Source organism: Sebastes fasciatus, chromosome 3 (genome assembly GCF_043250625.1).
Source record: "Sebastes fasciatus isolate fSebFas1 chromosome 3, fSebFas1.pri, whole genome shotgun sequence".
Lineage (NCBI taxonomy): Eukaryota > Metazoa > Chordata > Actinopteri > Perciformes > Sebastidae > Sebastes > Sebastes fasciatus.
This window is the reverse complement of record NC_133797.1, coordinates 6471261-6488969: the sequence shown is the minus strand read 5'-3', so window position 1 is coordinate 6488969 and position 17709 is coordinate 6471261. Positions and strand designations below refer to the sequence as shown.

The window sequence follows — 17709 nt, the reverse complement described above, 5'->3', positions numbered from 1 at the left end:
TCTGGAGGCAGTTGTTGTAACAGTGAAGGAAGTGAGTGGTGAAGCAAGAGAGAGAGAGCGGCAGCGTCGGGAGAGAGTAGCGTCATTGACTCAGGCCCAAGCAGGAAAAGTTCACAGTGGGTTTGTCTGTTCTGGGCTACTGTAGAAACATGACGGTGCAACATGGCGTACTCCATGAAGAGGACCCGCTCCCTATGTAGATATAAACGTCTCATTCGAAGGTAGCAAAAACACAACAGTTCTTATTTTCAGGTTATTATACCCTAAAGAAAATCTACTTGTTAATATCATATTCCATTTCTGTCAATAGATCCCCCTAATTGTTACACGCTGGTCTTCTAATGCTTTCATTATCAATCAGTCTGTCGATTATTACTTTGATTAATCAGTTAATTGCTTGTCCGTAAAATGTCTATAGAATGGTGTAAATTCACAAAAATTCATCACAATTTCCCAGAGCCCAAGGTGATGTCTTCAAATGGCTTGATATGTGCCACCAACTGTCCAAAAATATTGACTTTACTAAGACAAAGAACCTTGTGCTTGGGAATGTTGGACATTTTTGCCAGAGAAATTACTTAAAAGAAAATCAATTGGTAAACACAATAGTTGCAAATCAAGATTGCGTCGCGGGCTGGCACAAACAGACCTGTGATTCCATAACTCTTCCTGGCCAACGTTCGCTCATTGGACAACAAAATGGACTTAATACGGCTGTGATTAAACACCTACACGATGAGAAACTGTTGTGTTTCTCCCTTTGGAAATGTGGCTAAACAGCAACATGTTGGACTCTGCTTTTCAGATCAACTGGCTGTTGCTCTTCTGAGCCGACCGCAACCCTCTGTCGGAGGAAAACGCGAGGAGTTGGCCTCTGCATATACAGTACATCAACAAAGGTTTGTACACAAACCGTTCCCTGATTAGCAGCCATTGTTCTGCAGCATTTGAACATTTAACAGTGAAATGCCGGCCACTCTATTTGCCACTGGAGTTCACGGCGGTGTTTAATGTGGCTGTTTACATTCCCCCGAGTTCTAATGCTACCGAGGCGCCCAGGGCGCTGCACAATAACGTCAGCTCACTCCAACATAAGCACCCAGATGCACTCTACAGTATGTGACTGCGGTTGATTTCATCCACGGACATACTACCCAAGTTTTACCAGCACGTCACCATGGTGAACCGTGGGAACAACACACTTGACCGTGTGCACACAAAGAGATGGAGTACATACTGTACATAGCCATCCCTCGCCCCCACCTTGGCTTCTCTAACCACATTTCCATCATGCTGGTCCCTGACTACCGTCCTGTGCTCACATAAGACCATCACTGTGTGACTATTTATTATGTGTTTTATCTGTTATAGTTGATTTATATTGCTTTTTAAAATGATTATTGTGTATTACTGCTTTCTTATTTTGGGACCTGAGTGCTTGGTTTCCTTCCCTTTCATGTATCAACATGTTTTGGAATGACAATAAAAAATACGCCAAAATGTACTACATGGGTTTTATTTCTGTAAAAAAAAAAAGAAGCAAAACGACAGTGGTGGCGGTGGGTACGTAATGTAATCGGTGTGTGCCCGACCACCGTGTAACACCGGTAACACCGACTACCTCGACAAGCTTAGTGTTATCTAAAAGAGTTTCAAGGTTACAACATAATCCCTCAATACTGGACCAATTTCTATTGTTGTCTCCATTAGTCACTTAGACACAATAACATAGGGAAATAGGGTCCAGGTTGAAAAATATCGAAGTTACCCTTTAAGTTAGTTACTGTATGAAGTCTGTGCAAAGCTGCAGTGAAAGCATCACCTGTCACCACATGTAAAAAGGCCATCAGCCACAGTACAAGGTGCCAACCGAGAATCCCTGCTGTAGAATTTATTAGGCTGAACACTCTCTCTATCTCCCTCTCTGTCTGTCTATCTACCTCGCTCACTCCTTCTTCTCCCTCTGCACTTCTGGTAATGGATTCTGCCTAAATGGGTTCTGAGAAACTCAAGTGAAGAGACAAAGAAGAGAGGAGAAAAGAGGAGGTGAGGTAAGGGGTGGAGAATGGAAGACTTGTTGCTTGCGTCCTTGTAGCATGTCTTAGAATAATGACTATTATAATAAAATTGACAAAACTCTCAAGATTAGCTTTTCCAGGTGGTGTACATTATTATTTCCAGGGGTGTGAAATAGTTGACTCATTACAATATCAGTTTACTTTATTACATTGTGCAAGTTTATACAATATTAATTGTTAAAATGCTTTTATCAAAATTAAGACGAGTAGACTTCCTGAGAATGGAGCTGTATGAATAACTAATATTTACTGTGTATTTCAACGAAGAATAACAAAGATGAAAAAGGGATGCAAGGGAAAGAAGAGAGGAAGGGAGGATGGGAAGAGAGAAAAAGAGAGGCAGAGGGAGGGAGCGAGCGATGCTGTATGGTTAATGATTTAATGTTGGCCACTTGATGGAATGAAGTGTCTTCTCCATGTTAGCGGCGCCAAAGTTAAACCCTCTAGTCAGTTAGTCTGTTATTCATTGATTTCTCTGGTCAGCACTAGATTGCTATTGAATATGACTGGCACCAGGGCTGAGTCTATATGTGTGTGTGTGTGTGTGTGTGTGTGTGTGTGTGTGTGTGTGTGTGTGTGGATCCTATGAACTCAAGTACACTTCAGTTGCTGGTGGAAAACATATATATTGTGCATGCACGTGACCTCTCCACTGGCACACGCACGCACGTACACATACACACGTACACACGTACACACACACGTACACACACACACACACACACACACACACACACACACACACACACACACACACACACACACACACACACACATAATCAACCAGCTCTTGGAAGAAGAGTGTGAAAGATGAGCCTGAAATACATCTGCAGTCTTTGTGTAACATACTCACTGCTACTCTCCACACCTTCTCGCTGTGAGAGAAGGGGATAGATGATACATTATTTATTCCTGAAGGCTGTTTTGTATTAACCATACAGCACCAGCTGAGCAAAAAACATAACCAGCAGTCATATCTATGTATCAATACCACAGCATGGATGACAGAAAAAATGTCTTCAATTGCGTACTGGTGAACGCGCATATATAATCTCTCTATACTTATGTATGCACCTTGGTTATTGCAGTGATCTGTCTTCACCAGCAGTCACATCTGTTGTCTCTTCCTCTACCGTGATGTGTGTGTGTGTGTGTGTGTGTGTGTGTGTGTGTTGCACTGGATAACTATCTAATATATGGAGTTTCTTTTGTAACAGCATGAGCAACTATGTTGTGAGCATATGGACACTGTTAGGGCTACCTGATGTATAGTTTAATAAGCCTGCAATATAAATATTTAAAGGAATACATATTATTCTAAACAACACATATAATTTGTAGGCACTAACACACACACACACACACACACACACACACACACACACACTGGAGAACATCCCTGTGAGAGAATAGGGGTAATCTAACAGCGATACTGGTGCAATACTAAAAATGAATAACTATAACAAATATACTTAATAAATGCAGAGTTAAGTCGTGTATGCTTATCATCAGACAGGAAGGGTTTAGACCAATTTGACTTTCCAAAGATTGATATTGGCATTTGTTTAAGTGAATACTACTACTACTACTACTACTACTAATAATAATAATAATATCAATAATCACTATATTCATAATAATAATACACACATAGAAACAACAACTCATTACCAACAAGCAATTAACAATTTAGAGGGAACATTCTTGCCAGTCATTTTGTCTCCAATTATTTAAAGGAATCTGATCTACAAATATCAATCAAAATATCAATTACACAATATCAATGTGTATCACTGCATCATATCTATCTCATGCGTCTATGGCTGAGTGGTTAATCATTGCTGACACACAGCAAAAATGTTCCTGGAGCTGGATCGAACTGGTCCAGGTGTGGCTTTTAAAAAAACTTCACATGTTGGTACTACTGAGTGGTACATTGTGTACATTTTAATTAGATATATTCACACTTCAACTGGGTAATTATATTTGTGAAGCAATTAGCATTAAAAGTTAAGCAACAGAGAAAATAAATACTTTAATGTCTCACGATGTTTTGGGGATATATGTATATATAAATATATACATATAAATATATACATATATATATATATATATATATATATTTTTTTTTTACTAGACTATAAGCCTTTGGAAAATAGCTAAAATTACTGTTCTGACAAATATAAAGTTTTATTTATTTTTTTATTTATTCATTAATTTTAAGGTGAGATACTACAAACAAAAACATTGTTTTTCATATACTGGTCAATTTTGTGATTTTTGGGCTATATTTTGCTTCCGTAACATATCTTCTTTCAGACCAGTGGAAATAAAACATCCAAAATACACATTAAGGTGTTTATTTTACTATACACTGTACATTTATCCCAAATTCACCAAAAAAATAGCATTAGATAATGCCTCATTTGCATATTTAAACATACAATTTAAGAAAACTACAAAATTGAATTCAGTCAGCTGGGGACGTTTCATGGTGATATCTATTAGTTAAATTTATCCTATAGGATGTACATTCATATATATATATATATATATTATCGCAAATATATACATATATATATATATATATGTATATATGATCATATTCGCCTGTAGTGTCTCGTTTTCTCTAAGCCACAAATCTCCACTTCAGTACCACCTGCATACACCAAACTTTCCAGTTTCATTATATATTTATATATTATATGTATATTCTATATTCCAAAGGTTTTTACAGAGAAGTTTGTTTATAATATGTCATTCATTGTTCAGCTCATGGAGCCTGAATAACCATTTTTACTACATTAAACGACATAGGGACTAGACTATTTCATTGCCACGCTGTAGTTCAAATCATGCCACTTACGTATAAAGCCTGACAGACCACATCAGCTATGGCCATTGTTCTTGTTGTGTTAAGCGATGTGATGAGCTCTATAGATCCTGCCAACTTGTGCCCAGTGATGGCTTTACAATAGCAGCACTGAGAAAGGAAAGAATCACTCTAACATCCTGTCTCTTACAGTGCAGAAGCCACTAATCCTCACTTAGAAATAGGTAAAAGGAAAGTAGTGAAATCAAAAGAAGCGATACAAAGACTGAGATGTTGAATAGAGGAAAGGAAAGACACACAATATCACCTTGCTTACAGTATCACAATACATTGCAGCATGTGGGAAGCACAGTCCTGCTTTGTTAAACAGCAGAGCTACTAAATTTAACAGAGGTGCCATTAGGTGAAGGTAAATTACAGCGTTATCACAATGTGTTCAAATGGAATCTCGTAAAATTAAGTTTCTGGCGAGAAACTTGAATAAATCCAGTTGTTATAGGAGATGTTTTCATATTAATATAAAATAGATAATAGAGAAATAATTATGACCTGTTTAACTTCTTAACAACTTACCAAGATTTTTTTTTTTATCAAAACAAATATTTAAATAATCATAATCATTTCAATTGTGTGTTTTTATGCAAATAACTATTATAGATGACAATAACAAAGTATAGTACAGTACTGTATACAGTACCCTCCCTCCCCCCAAAAATAGGCTTCCCCCGGAAGCCACGGTGTAATTCAAACACTGTAATTTACCATGTATATAATGTTTTTTATGTAAACGCATAAAAAATACTTATCTGCCACAGTGGCAGAAAGTGAAAAAAGTGAATTTCAGATCCTGCCTAAGTGTAAGTAGAGGCTAGATCATCTGCTCTAGTTTGTTTTTTCTGTATGGATGCAATTAATTCTGTCACCGTCTGCTTTGGCAATGGATTGCATCTCTGAACCTTTCCAATAAAGCAGCCACTGAACTGAATTGAACCGAACTGAATTCCATTGAAAGAGTGAGAGCACGAGGCGTGAACTGATCCATCATTGTCTGTTTTATGCCCCCGTCTTTCTCCATCTGTCTGCCTTCCTGTTTGTCGCTCTGTCAGCGGAGAGCTTTCAGGTGACACGTCCCCACCCTCTGGCACCTACCGGAGGTCTGCAGCTGACAGGCAGTGGCGGATGCCACTTTGTATTTGCTTTATAAATGACGATTTGCAATGTTAGCGATGAACTGTGACCAAAGTTGTGCATGTGCCCTAAAAACTACGGTGTGTGGCTAAAAAGTATGTGGGCACCCAGACATTACACCTATTGTTAAACATTCCATTCCAAAATGATGGGCATAAATATGCAGCACAAAATAAGTAGCACAAAAAGTAGCCAAGTAGTAAAGGCAGAGTTTGCAATGCAAAATGTAATTAAAAAAATATAATTAAATAAAAATATCAAAGGTGTACATAACATTAGGAGTCATTTTTGCATGAAAACGATACTTAGCTGCTGATTGCAAAGACAAAGCCTGCTGAATGTCCTAGAACTCTGCTCTTGTGTGTGTCTGTGTGTCTGTATAACAGCTAAGGTTATAATGTTAAGCGGCTTAGGGAAGCCAAATGGATTAAGTGTTTTGTTGACACATAGTAAAGTAATCTGGTTAGCAAAGACGAGATACACCGCTCTTCCTCTCTATCCGACTGTCTGCTTCGATCTCTCCTATTCACTCTTTCCTTTTTCTTTTTTTCTCCCATTTCCATCACAGCGTGTCTTTCTCACTATCCCACTTCATCCCTTCCCCTTGCTCTCTTCACACACCATAAACACACACACACTTGCACAGAGAACATATTTAGACTTAAAAGAGGTTGGGCAGGGGAGGTCACCTAATATATCTTAAGCTCCTTACTATGGCGCAAAACTAGACATCTGTCTGTTGTTCCTTCCACGTACACATTAATCATGTGTTGTCATTTTCCTCTGTTTAGTTCACGTTTAGAGGGCATTGTATCTCAACTGTAATACAATTTGAGTGTAGTACATCTTCTACACAATATTTTACACTTTTGTAATGATCTACCCAGTTATTATGTTTATTCTAAATAAAATAAGATACAATAAGTTAAGATAAGCCTTTATTGATCCCGAAAGGGGGAATTCAGGAAAAAAAAGAAATGTAATGCATCACCTACTGCATACAACACGTTCTCATCCCAACTCATCACATAATGCCTCTTGGCGTCACTTTAGGATTAGGCAACAAAACCATTATAGTTATAGGTTTAGGAAATAACTACATCCATCCATCCATTATCTGTAACCGCTTATCCTATTCAGGGTCGCAGGGATTCAGGGTTGCGGAAGGGGGCTGGAGTTGAACCCGGCTGACCATGGGGCGAAGGCGGGGGTACACCCTGGACAGGTCGCCTATCAACTATCACAGGGCTGACACATAGAGACAGACAACCGTTCACGAACCAGGAGAAAACCCACGCTAACACGGGGAGAACATGCTAACTCCATACAGTCCTCCCACTTGCTGTGAGGCGACAGTGCTAACCACTGCACCACAATGTCGCCCCAAAAAACTACATGGTTGGGTTTAAAACTACTACATTTTTACAGTGAAAATGACACTGAACATTGTGAACACGGGACACAAACGAAGAGCTGATTGTAACACGACGCACGGGACGAAAAACAGGTCTCTTGGATGAAAGCCCTGTGTTTGTTGGACCCATCCACCTCCCCTCCCGTCCCTCCAGGTGTGTGTCTTTTTGCTCTTTAAAACTACATCACCACACTTCTGCCACACTTTTCCGCAGATGGGTTTACATTGTAGTTAATGAAACGCCCGGTGCGTTTTAATTCTTGTGCCGAACGCCGATGGCCGTGACAAAGCGTTGGTATTTGACGTCCCTGGGAACGAGAACGGGGCTGGTGCATCTGAGGACTTTTCTAAGGAAAGACACCTGTTTCAGTGTGTTTAGGACAGAAAATGTAAATGTATCTTCCCTTTTCTGTGCCCGTAGTTGAGATCACCAATATCAAGTAACTGGACACGCAGCAGCTGGGCACCCATGGGTTCAGACACCACAAAAGTGTTTACATCTGCCAGTGTGTGTGTGTGTGTGTGTGTGTGTGTGTGTGTGTGTGTGTGTGTGTGTGTGTGTGTGTGTGTGTGTGTGCGTGTTTGTGTGTGTGTCCACTGGGGAGCCAGCCAGACGTCTCCGGTCTAATATTTCCTCTCAGGAGGACAAATAATGCAGAGAGGCTTCTCCCTTTCCCTGTTCTGCCTTTATTCTCAACTTTCCCTGTCTCTCTTTTGAATTGTTATATCACCGCTGAACTGCTTTCCGTTTTATTCTGCTCCTCCCTGATGTCTACCTCCCTGTTATCTATTCTTTGTCCAGCGTCTTCTTGCGACAAAGCGACAGATAGAATCACAGAAGTTGGTTCGAGTTACTGTACACAAACACACACACAAATACGTACACGCGCCCACGCACACACACTTTCACTGCTGTGAACCAGGGTCAGTATCAAGGGACGGAGCAACAATAGGTGTCTCAGCGGAGGCGATGTCTCGTCTGCTGTTTACAGTACAATAACTTGCGTACTATTCAGAGAATGAAGAGGAGCACAAGAGAAGAGATGAAGGTGAGGTGGCTGCTGAGTAGTGTCTCCACATACATTCACTCTACTAAAAGCAAAGGATGACAGTCAATTCAACGTGTTTATGTTGTGAATATTTCGATGCTGACACTCAACAATACTCAATCCTAGATCAACTACAAACTGGTCTTTATGTTACAGACTTGCTACGATGCATTCACTCCATCACAGCTCAAAATACTCTTTTGCTTGTGGACTGGTGTTTTGACGACTCGATTTTTTTGCAACCAGAAGTGAAACGAGAGGGTGAGCTACAACCGAACGCTGATTAAGACATTTTTAGACGACCAAAATGTTACAATTAACTTTGATAAACTGAAAACACGCTGTGAAAGGGATAAAGTTCTAAGACAAAATCACGGACAACTCCCAGACCAGACAACGCCGTGGTAGCTACCTGTCAATGACAAGGTAGCCACGCCCTAAAGCATCCCCTGCTTTATGGTCTATTTGACTCTAAATGGGACCATAATTTACTAATAAACTCATGTTTACAATTTTTATTGAGGTAATAAATCAAGTGAGAAGTAGGCTCATTTTCTTCTACTTCTATAGAGAATGCTTTTCAAAACCGGAAGTTGCTGCCTGACGGGTGCATGTAAATTAAAAAAATTACATGCACCAAATGTTTTTCACAGCCGAATCTGACCGAAATTCCAGTAAACCTCTGTTGGAAAACATTTATTCATTTAAGTTATGTGTGCTTAAAAATGAGGACATTTTGTTTTACAATGTGTTTCTGCTTCTGTCCAATAATAGCCCACCAATTTCTTACTCTGAGAATGTGTACACAGCAAGGTGCAGACCAGTATGAGGTTCAATAACCTTTAAAATAGAACAAGTCACACAGCTCCTCTCCAGTATACACCACGCTTTATCCACCACATGTTTTCGGCTATTACTTCCCTCCACCAGGGTTAATCACCACACCAATAATGACCCAGCCATCACTAACTATCACGGGACACAAAAAGTATATCACTACTCTAAACCCACAAGTGACTGTGTGTGTTAGCATTTGACAACTCCACGTTTACGCACACATAGTACCATATATACACACCTAACAAATTAGAGGCAGCACACACGCACACAGCTGCATTTTAAGGAGTCAATTAGCCTTTGAAAACTTGACGACTACTCACTTTTAGAGATTGGAAGTGTGTCCTCCAGAGCACTGACATCCACAGCATAATGCCATTTAATAAAAACATTATCAAACTTAATATAGGAAATATAATGACTCAGCACTTTATCTCACTCTTAATTACAACATCACATCTCTTAATGAAAACCCACTGTGTGTGTGAGTGTGTGTGTGTGTGTGTGTGTGTGTGTGTGTTTGTCTAGCTTAATGAAAATACAGCATAGGTGTGTGTGTGTGTGTGTGTGTGTGTGTGTGTAAAATCAAAAACAAGTGCTTTATTAAGTATGAAATTCACACCTGTTAGGGAAAACTACCTTGAGGATATATACATGCCCCTCATCCCCACCACACACACACACACACACACACACACACACACACACACACACACACGCACAAATGCACGTATGCACAAATAATGCACACACAGGCAGACAGAGGACAAAGATATGTGCACATATACATTAACATTTCTGTGCTTACATCGACATGATCGAGTGCACACTGACAATGAAACACACATAAACATACAAAGAGGTCAAAAACACAAATGCCGGCTCAGCTAAATTGCGATCATTAATTAAATTAATTAGAAGGACATTCTTTTGTGTTTTGCTGCCCCCAAACCACAGTACCAGCCTCCTCCCCCAATTCCCACCACTAGAAAGGACACTGAGTGGGGGATGTACACGTACACTAAATACAAATGTATTTTCCTTTGGCTGTGTTCTTTCAATTTAGAGTCAACAATGAACCTAACCTGCATGTCTTTGGACTGTGGGAGGAAACCGGAGAACTCGGAGAAAACCTTCTTGCTGTGAGGCGACAGTGATCACTGCACCACAATAAAGCAAAACGATAAAGCCTATTCACTGACTAATGAAATATATTAAATCTACTGCAGGGTTGGATGTCTAAAAAAATACTCCTACAGTACTTTTCTTTCCTAATGCCATGACATGGCTTCATAAATTTCTTCCACCTCCGCAACATCTCCAGACTCCGTCTCATCCCAGCACAGAAATCTTGGTTCGCGCATTTGTTACATCCCGGATCGATTACTGCAACGCTGTCCTCTCTCTGGCCTTCCCACTAAACTGCTCAACGGACTTCAAATCATGCCGCCCGGATCATTACCCGCACCAGACCCTCCGACCACACCACCTTGACTATAAAAACCTTCTGCTCACCTACAAAGCCCTCCACAACATTGCCCCCACCTATAGCTCACTGACCTCCTTCAGGAGTACACCCCCTCCTGTTCCCTGCGCTCATTTTCAGCTGGTCTTCTGACCACCCCCACCTCACACCTAGGCACCATGGGAGCTAGGGCGTTCAGCTGCACTGCTCCCAGGCTCTGGAACTCCCTCCCTCCCTCCCTCCACACATCCGGCAGTCTGACACTGTTACTACATTTAAAATCCCACCTCAAAACTCAGCTGTTCAAACTGGCATATTCATTGTAGTGTCCATCAGTCCATCACATGTGTCTGCATAAATGTGTCTTTGTCATATCTGGCTGTTTTTATCTGTTTGAGTTGAATTTTATCTTTGTAAGGTGTCCTTGGGTGTCTTGAAAGGCGTTATTATTATCAGAACAATAATTTCAACTCACCTGCCTTTAGTGAATGCCACAAACCAAAACATTCTAGCATTGAACATCAGCAAGAATTATTTATTATTTTTAAGACCAAATGGTAAATGGACTGTTGAAGTGTTATATAGTGTTTTCTTTTCAATTTGCCAAAATTCAGTTCACACACACATATACACACATACACACACACTGATGGCCTGCCTACCAAGGTCAACTTGAGGGTCTTGCTCAAGGACACTCCAACATGTGGATAACAAGAGCCAGGGATCAAACCGCCAACCCCGCAATTAGCGGCAACCCACTCTACCTCCTGAGCCACAGCCGCCCAAAACAGAATAAATAGAATAAAATATATAAATGTTGTCGGTGTCAAGACAGGCTATAGGAGTGTCTGAGGCATCAACTACAAGTGTGTAGAATCAGAGATATTCAGTCATCCTGGGTTAGTGCTGAGGGCACAGCTAGACATTCGATTTGGCTGGGCATTGTATGTATCAGTTCTATCCAAAATGAGCATAATTCACAATCATATATGCATACTTTTGAAGGACAGTGATCAAGCCTGAAAACATTGGAATCAATCAATCAGACTGAGTGAATATAGCAGTGTGTTCCTGTTTGTGACTGAGAAGAAGTTGTCAGTCAATAATTGATACACGATTCAAACAGTTAAAAGTAGCACCTGTTAGGTGAGGTTTTAAGCATAGAGAGGGAAAGAACACTAAAAAGAGAGAAAAAAAAAGTTTTGATGGCGTCCTACCATTGTCGCTGTCTGACTTGTTCTCGTGCTCGGTGTCGGTGAGAGTCAGCACTGAGTTGGAGCGGCTGGACAGACAGGAACTCCTCCCCGATGATTTACCCAGACCCCCGCGGCCCCACAGCCGCATGGCACGCTCTGGTGACATCACAGCCTGACTGTCGGTATCTAGGTCCTGGGCTGTACCGACTGAGAAGCCACGGTGGGGGAGGCCCATCTCGGAGCAGAACGCCAGGCCACGACGTGAAGGCGGCTCGCAGATCCCCAGCTGACGGAGACTGAAATGCTGACCTGAGACAGAAACAGATGAGGATTTTACAATTGTATTGAAATTTATTTGAATATTTTATTATACATACTGGTGACAATGTAAAAGTACATGTTTCAGATATTGCTAATTACTATAGATATTAGGATTTGCTTATTCCTGTTTTTTACCTCATTACAAGATAAAAGTCTGAATGGATATGCGATGATGCCACTTCCTCAACCAACAGGGATGGCAGACACTTCCAATCATTCAATCACATTGTTTTGGTGGTGTTAAAAAGAACACACACCACCATTTTATCCTCTTAATGTCTTGATGAAGGTCTTTGGTGACCGAAACATTGACTAATAAAGCAGAGAAAAGTGTGTGTGCGGAAGCAAGTCATTTTTTTATTTGAAAAAGTACATATTGGAGGAGATCTACTCCCAGCACCACAAACAATTTTGAGTATGTGCATGCTGACCTCTCCGTGAAGATTGGCCAATTTACTGACACAATAACAATAATAATAATAATAAAGTGTTTTGGGTGAGTTGTGATGTCCCATCAAACAGTTGTGACAATTGCACTTACAGTTTAGAGAATGTTAAGACTGTTTCGAAAAATGAGCCAAAGCGATTGAGAGAAACTGTAAGAAAGGAAAGCTGACACACTGACAGCAGCTGTAACCCGTACAAAGCTGAGCTTGACTCATGAAGAATCACTCTGTCTCCAAGAAGAAAAGCGTGACCCTGGTTATGTGACTGAAACACTGCAGAAATGCTTTCAGGCGGGACAATTGTTTAAAAAAAAAAAAAACATTTGCAAAGGACAATTGTAGCCATGGAATATAGAAGCAGAAAGCCAGACGATAAACCAGACAGAGAAGGTGAATGCTTATTGACTAGATCCCTTAAATCCCATTTAGTCATTACAGGAGACGAGACAGATTAGCAGAGCGTTAAGACTGGAGACTATTAAGAGAGAAACTGTGAAGGTAGTGCAGCTCACATTAGGAGATACATCTTTAATATCATGAAATCAATCATTTGTACGAATCCATTTTGATTCTCTTATACCAGTGGCTCAGATCTAAATTATATAAAAAAGATCTTATTTATATATATCAGTCATTTTACTTGTTAGCATCATATATTCTTATTATAATGAGGAATACTTAATGGATGCAGGGCTGTAGGCCTTTTTTGTAATTCCATCAAATGGAACATTTTTTTTACAGAACACTTATTCTGGGTGTTTAATAGTGTTTACAAGCGGTTTCTTTCTTTTAAAAAAAAAAGCTTCTTTAATATTTGAAAACATGTAGAATGGGGGAAATATTTCATGAGTGGATTACATATTTAGATTTTTTTTTTGGATTGAAAATCACTGAAATCAGGTTGAAATAACGCTCAGGATAATCCTTTAAAATATAAATGGGGAGAAGACAAACAAATCATTGGTAAAATCTCAGGATGTGCCTCTTCATCTTTAATCAGCAAATGAAAAGGGGAAATTATAAAAGCTTTCCGTAATTAATGGCACAACAAGAGATAACGAGTGCTGCCGTTCAATTAAAAGTTATATTAATTTTAAATGAGCTCCAATTAGGCCAACAGTGAAAACGAAGGAGATAAGATGATTGAGTAATTATGATTTTTTTTCATTTCAAATATTGACGCTGTGTTAATTGGAGCTGGAGAACAATGAATACGTTCTGCAGTGAAGCATTTTTATCTGCTATTTTTTACCATTTTCTTTTTCTTCTTTTTTTCCAGCAAGATGTGACACTCTCAGTGGTTCATTATACTGTAGCCTTCATCCCACATATTCTTATTAACATCATTTTAACATCTCTCCACTCCCCCATCTGACCTACATCCATCTAGATTGGACCGTTAATGTGTAAACAAATACACGCCCAAATACCAATTAACAATTGCAAATTAGGATTTACGTTAACGCAGAATTGGTCATGCATTAAATCCAATGTGTCAATTAATGACATGTAAATCAGACATTAAAAAATCTAGTCTTGGAAGCTCATCTGGGAAAAAACAATTCACAACTGTTCAGAACTGAGCATTATAAAGAATATTACATGGAAAAACAAAACAAAACAAATGAGTTAACGTGCCATTTCAAGGAGCTGGTGGCAAGGCTACCAACATTACACGGTATTCTGAGTCTTGTTGCTTTGGCTCATTTTTTTAAAACAGTCTTAACATTCTCTAAACTCTAAGGGCAATAGTCACAACTGTTTGATGGGACTCTATTGCATGTTTGCAAAAGGCAGTAACTCACCCAAAACACCTCATTCATGCTTCAACAGCCAGTTATCGTGTCAGTAAGTCGGCCAACGGCACCAAATTGAAAAGTTATTTTGTTGTCTTGTGAGCAGTACTGGTCAAAATGTTTAGGTGTTTTTACACCATGGCAACCAACCATGGAAATGTTTCTTATAAACAAGTCTCTGTTTTGTTCTGTTATTTTGTTGACACTGACTGCTTGGCTGACTGCACTCTACCATAATGTCAGTTCTGTCTAGCTGAATGCTGTTGTGTATCGCACTGAGCTTTTAACATTCACATTTCAACAGTAAGTAATAAAACAGGAAATATATTTGTGTTGCGAGTTGCAACAATGTGTTACACGTACTGTAAACAGAAAATTCACCTTTACAGTGATCTTTCATGTAAAGTTGCTGTATGACATCCATGCCAATAAAAAAAAAAAAAAACTGTGGTACTTCAGTAAAAAACAACTAATTGTACCTCCCCACAGTATGTAACGCCATGTCATAGATATTTATGGAATATACTGTACATGTACGTATGTCTGACAGATTGGATCATTTTTCATGTGAAGGCTCAAACAATGAAAGAATGTTTAGAAGCTCTGAAGAGGATGGCAATCTCACTGAGTGTCAACTCATCAGTTTTTGATCGGCAAGACATGTGTAAGTGGTTATCGTACCGACTCTTTTGCTTGAATGAATGAGAAATTCTAATCTGTTGCGAACATGCACAGGTAACCAAACAGAGGATGTAAGGGCAGCATGTGTGTCTGTGTGGACTCTCACCTTGTCTGTTATAATCATCCTGTTCACGGTGAACCATGTCCTTGTAGCCCTTGGTCGTCCCGTACAGTAACCTGTCAACAAACAAGGACAAAATGGTGTCAGTTGTGTTTCTGTCATAAAGGACAGTCCTTTGGAATAATTCCAGTAGCTAGATAGATAGATAGATAGATAGATAGATAGATAGATAGATAGATAGATAGATAGATAGATAGATAGATAGATAGCGGTTGAAGATGAGTGAGTGAGTGACTATGTATGTAATGAGCGTATATTAACACGCCATCCCTGTCACATCCAAATCTGATGCTAGAGGTGTACCTAGAGCTTCATTGTTTGAAGCGTAGAGCTATTGACCAAACTGCTGTATTTGACCAGTTGGGAGTGAGAGCGTGTTGAATGCACATACATACGGAACAGTTAATTAACGCACAATAAAAACCACATGCTCCAGTCAGATGGGTGTCGAGCACACTCACATAAAATCACAATGAGGGAAGAGAAACATTTATGGGATGACATGAGGGTGAGGGTGATGGACAGATGGTATCGGTTTGAAATAAACATCACATTCAAAACACATTTTATTAGATTTTTTTTTTTTTTTTTTACAAGAATCCATGGAAGTGGCATACGCATTCATTTTGCACTTTTGTGCCTGTCTGCTATTCTGATGTCTAAAGCATGTGCTCTACTGATTTCTACAGGATAATCAACGGTTGTTGGTAAAAACATAGCACTCTGGTAAAATTGATTTTCATTCACTGAGAATAAAGCAGACCTAATTTGGCTCAATCATTGTCTGCTGTCTGCAGCGGTCTGTTCAATATAGTGAGCAGACATGGGAATGTAAAAAAGATAAGTAAGAATAATTGTTTTGATCCTCACTGGTGAACAAAAAACTGCCAGTTCCTCTCTGGAATTATCAGCAGAGATGTGGCTGTACCAAACCCTCCGTAGCTTAAATCATATTGTAAATATGTGTTTTAGTCATCTGAAGACACATATTGGAGCTTTACGCGTCTCTGACACAGACCTGATATTATCCAGTATGTTAGACAAAATGGAACATTGTAATGTGTGTAATCCCACATCTGACCTGGTCTGGTCTTGGTGCTGGTCGAAGGCCTTGAGTGTTTCACTGGAGGAGTAGGACTTCTGAGTGGGGACCCGGAGTCCCTGGGAGCTGATAGCACAGTCTTCACTGTCCCCCGACGAACCTAGCATAGGTGGACACACACACATACATGCATAGGCAAAAACATCATGCAAACACTCTCACAAACATCTAAAAGCCCAAAAATAACATTGTTAAGACATTGGTGCCCATTCTCCAGACTGTGGCTGGACTGTATTATTTATGAAATTATACTCATAGACATACAGCATTAAGAAGCCCTTAGGGGTGAACAAAACATTCATGATGAGGTTACTGTATAATATGTTCATTTGAGTTTCAAAATATTTTTGCAGATACCCAAGATATCACTACAGCCAGGGTCTGAAATTAACACCCACCACCTGCAAAATGCGGGTAAATTGTTGGCAGTGGCGGGTGAAATCATCAGGATATCCGCCACTTTGGCAGGCAGGGAAAACGCTAGTGATGGAGGTGCCATTGAGTTATTATTATGAGGCGTTCACAGTCTGCTCAGCAAAATGACCTTTGGGTGAAGGTAAATTACAATGTTATCATGATGCTTTTGGTGAGAAACTTGAATAAATGTAGTTGTTTGTAAGAGATGTTTTCACATCAATATAAAATAGATGATAGAGAGATAATTATACCCTGTTTAACTTCCTAACAACTTACTAAATTTTTTTTTAATCAAAGCAAATATTAAAACAATCATTTGAATTGTGTGTTTTTTATGCAAATAACCACTATAGATGACAATAACAAAGTACAGTACAGTACTGTGTACAGTACAATCTGTCCTCCCCAAAAAAAAAGGGCTCCCCAGAAGCTACGGTGTAATTCGAACACTGGAATTTACTGTGCTTTTTATGTTAAATATATCGAACGATGAATGACATCAGATCTAAAATGTTATTCCTTCATTTAGCGCAAGGATTTCAAAAGTGGCAGATACAATTTCTGAGTGGCTAACCAAAATAAATACTCGTCTGCCACAGTGGCAGGAAGTGAAAAAAAGTTAATTCCAGACCCTGACTACAGCTCCAGTCATTATTCACACCCAACACAAATATGATTCTTATGTCTATGAGAGCAGGTAGATGGTCCTCTGACATGTGGTCTTTTTATTGGTAACCGCAGATGATTTATTAGTCGAGGTTCACC

The 17709-nt window shown here is 39.6% G+C and overlaps 1 protein-coding gene across 5 annotated transcripts in view; it reads right to left on the bottom strand.

Moving 5' to 3' along the window:
• Window positions 1-17709, bottom strand: part of tenm3 (teneurin transmembrane protein 3) — a 385078-nt gene that overhangs the window by 252050 nt on the left and 115319 nt on the right. For all 5 annotated transcript variants that reach the window (XM_074628332.1, XM_074628353.1, XM_074628362.1 and 2 more), the window contains 3 exons: window positions 16507-16627; window positions 15411-15481; window positions 12082-12369 (listed from right to left, as the gene is read on the bottom strand). In XM_074628332.1, the coding sequence (XP_074484433.1) occupies window positions 12082-12369; window positions 15411-15481; window positions 16507-16627 (480 nt within the window). The remainder of the gene's footprint in view (window positions 1-12081; window positions 12370-15410; window positions 15482-16506; window positions 16628-17709) is intronic.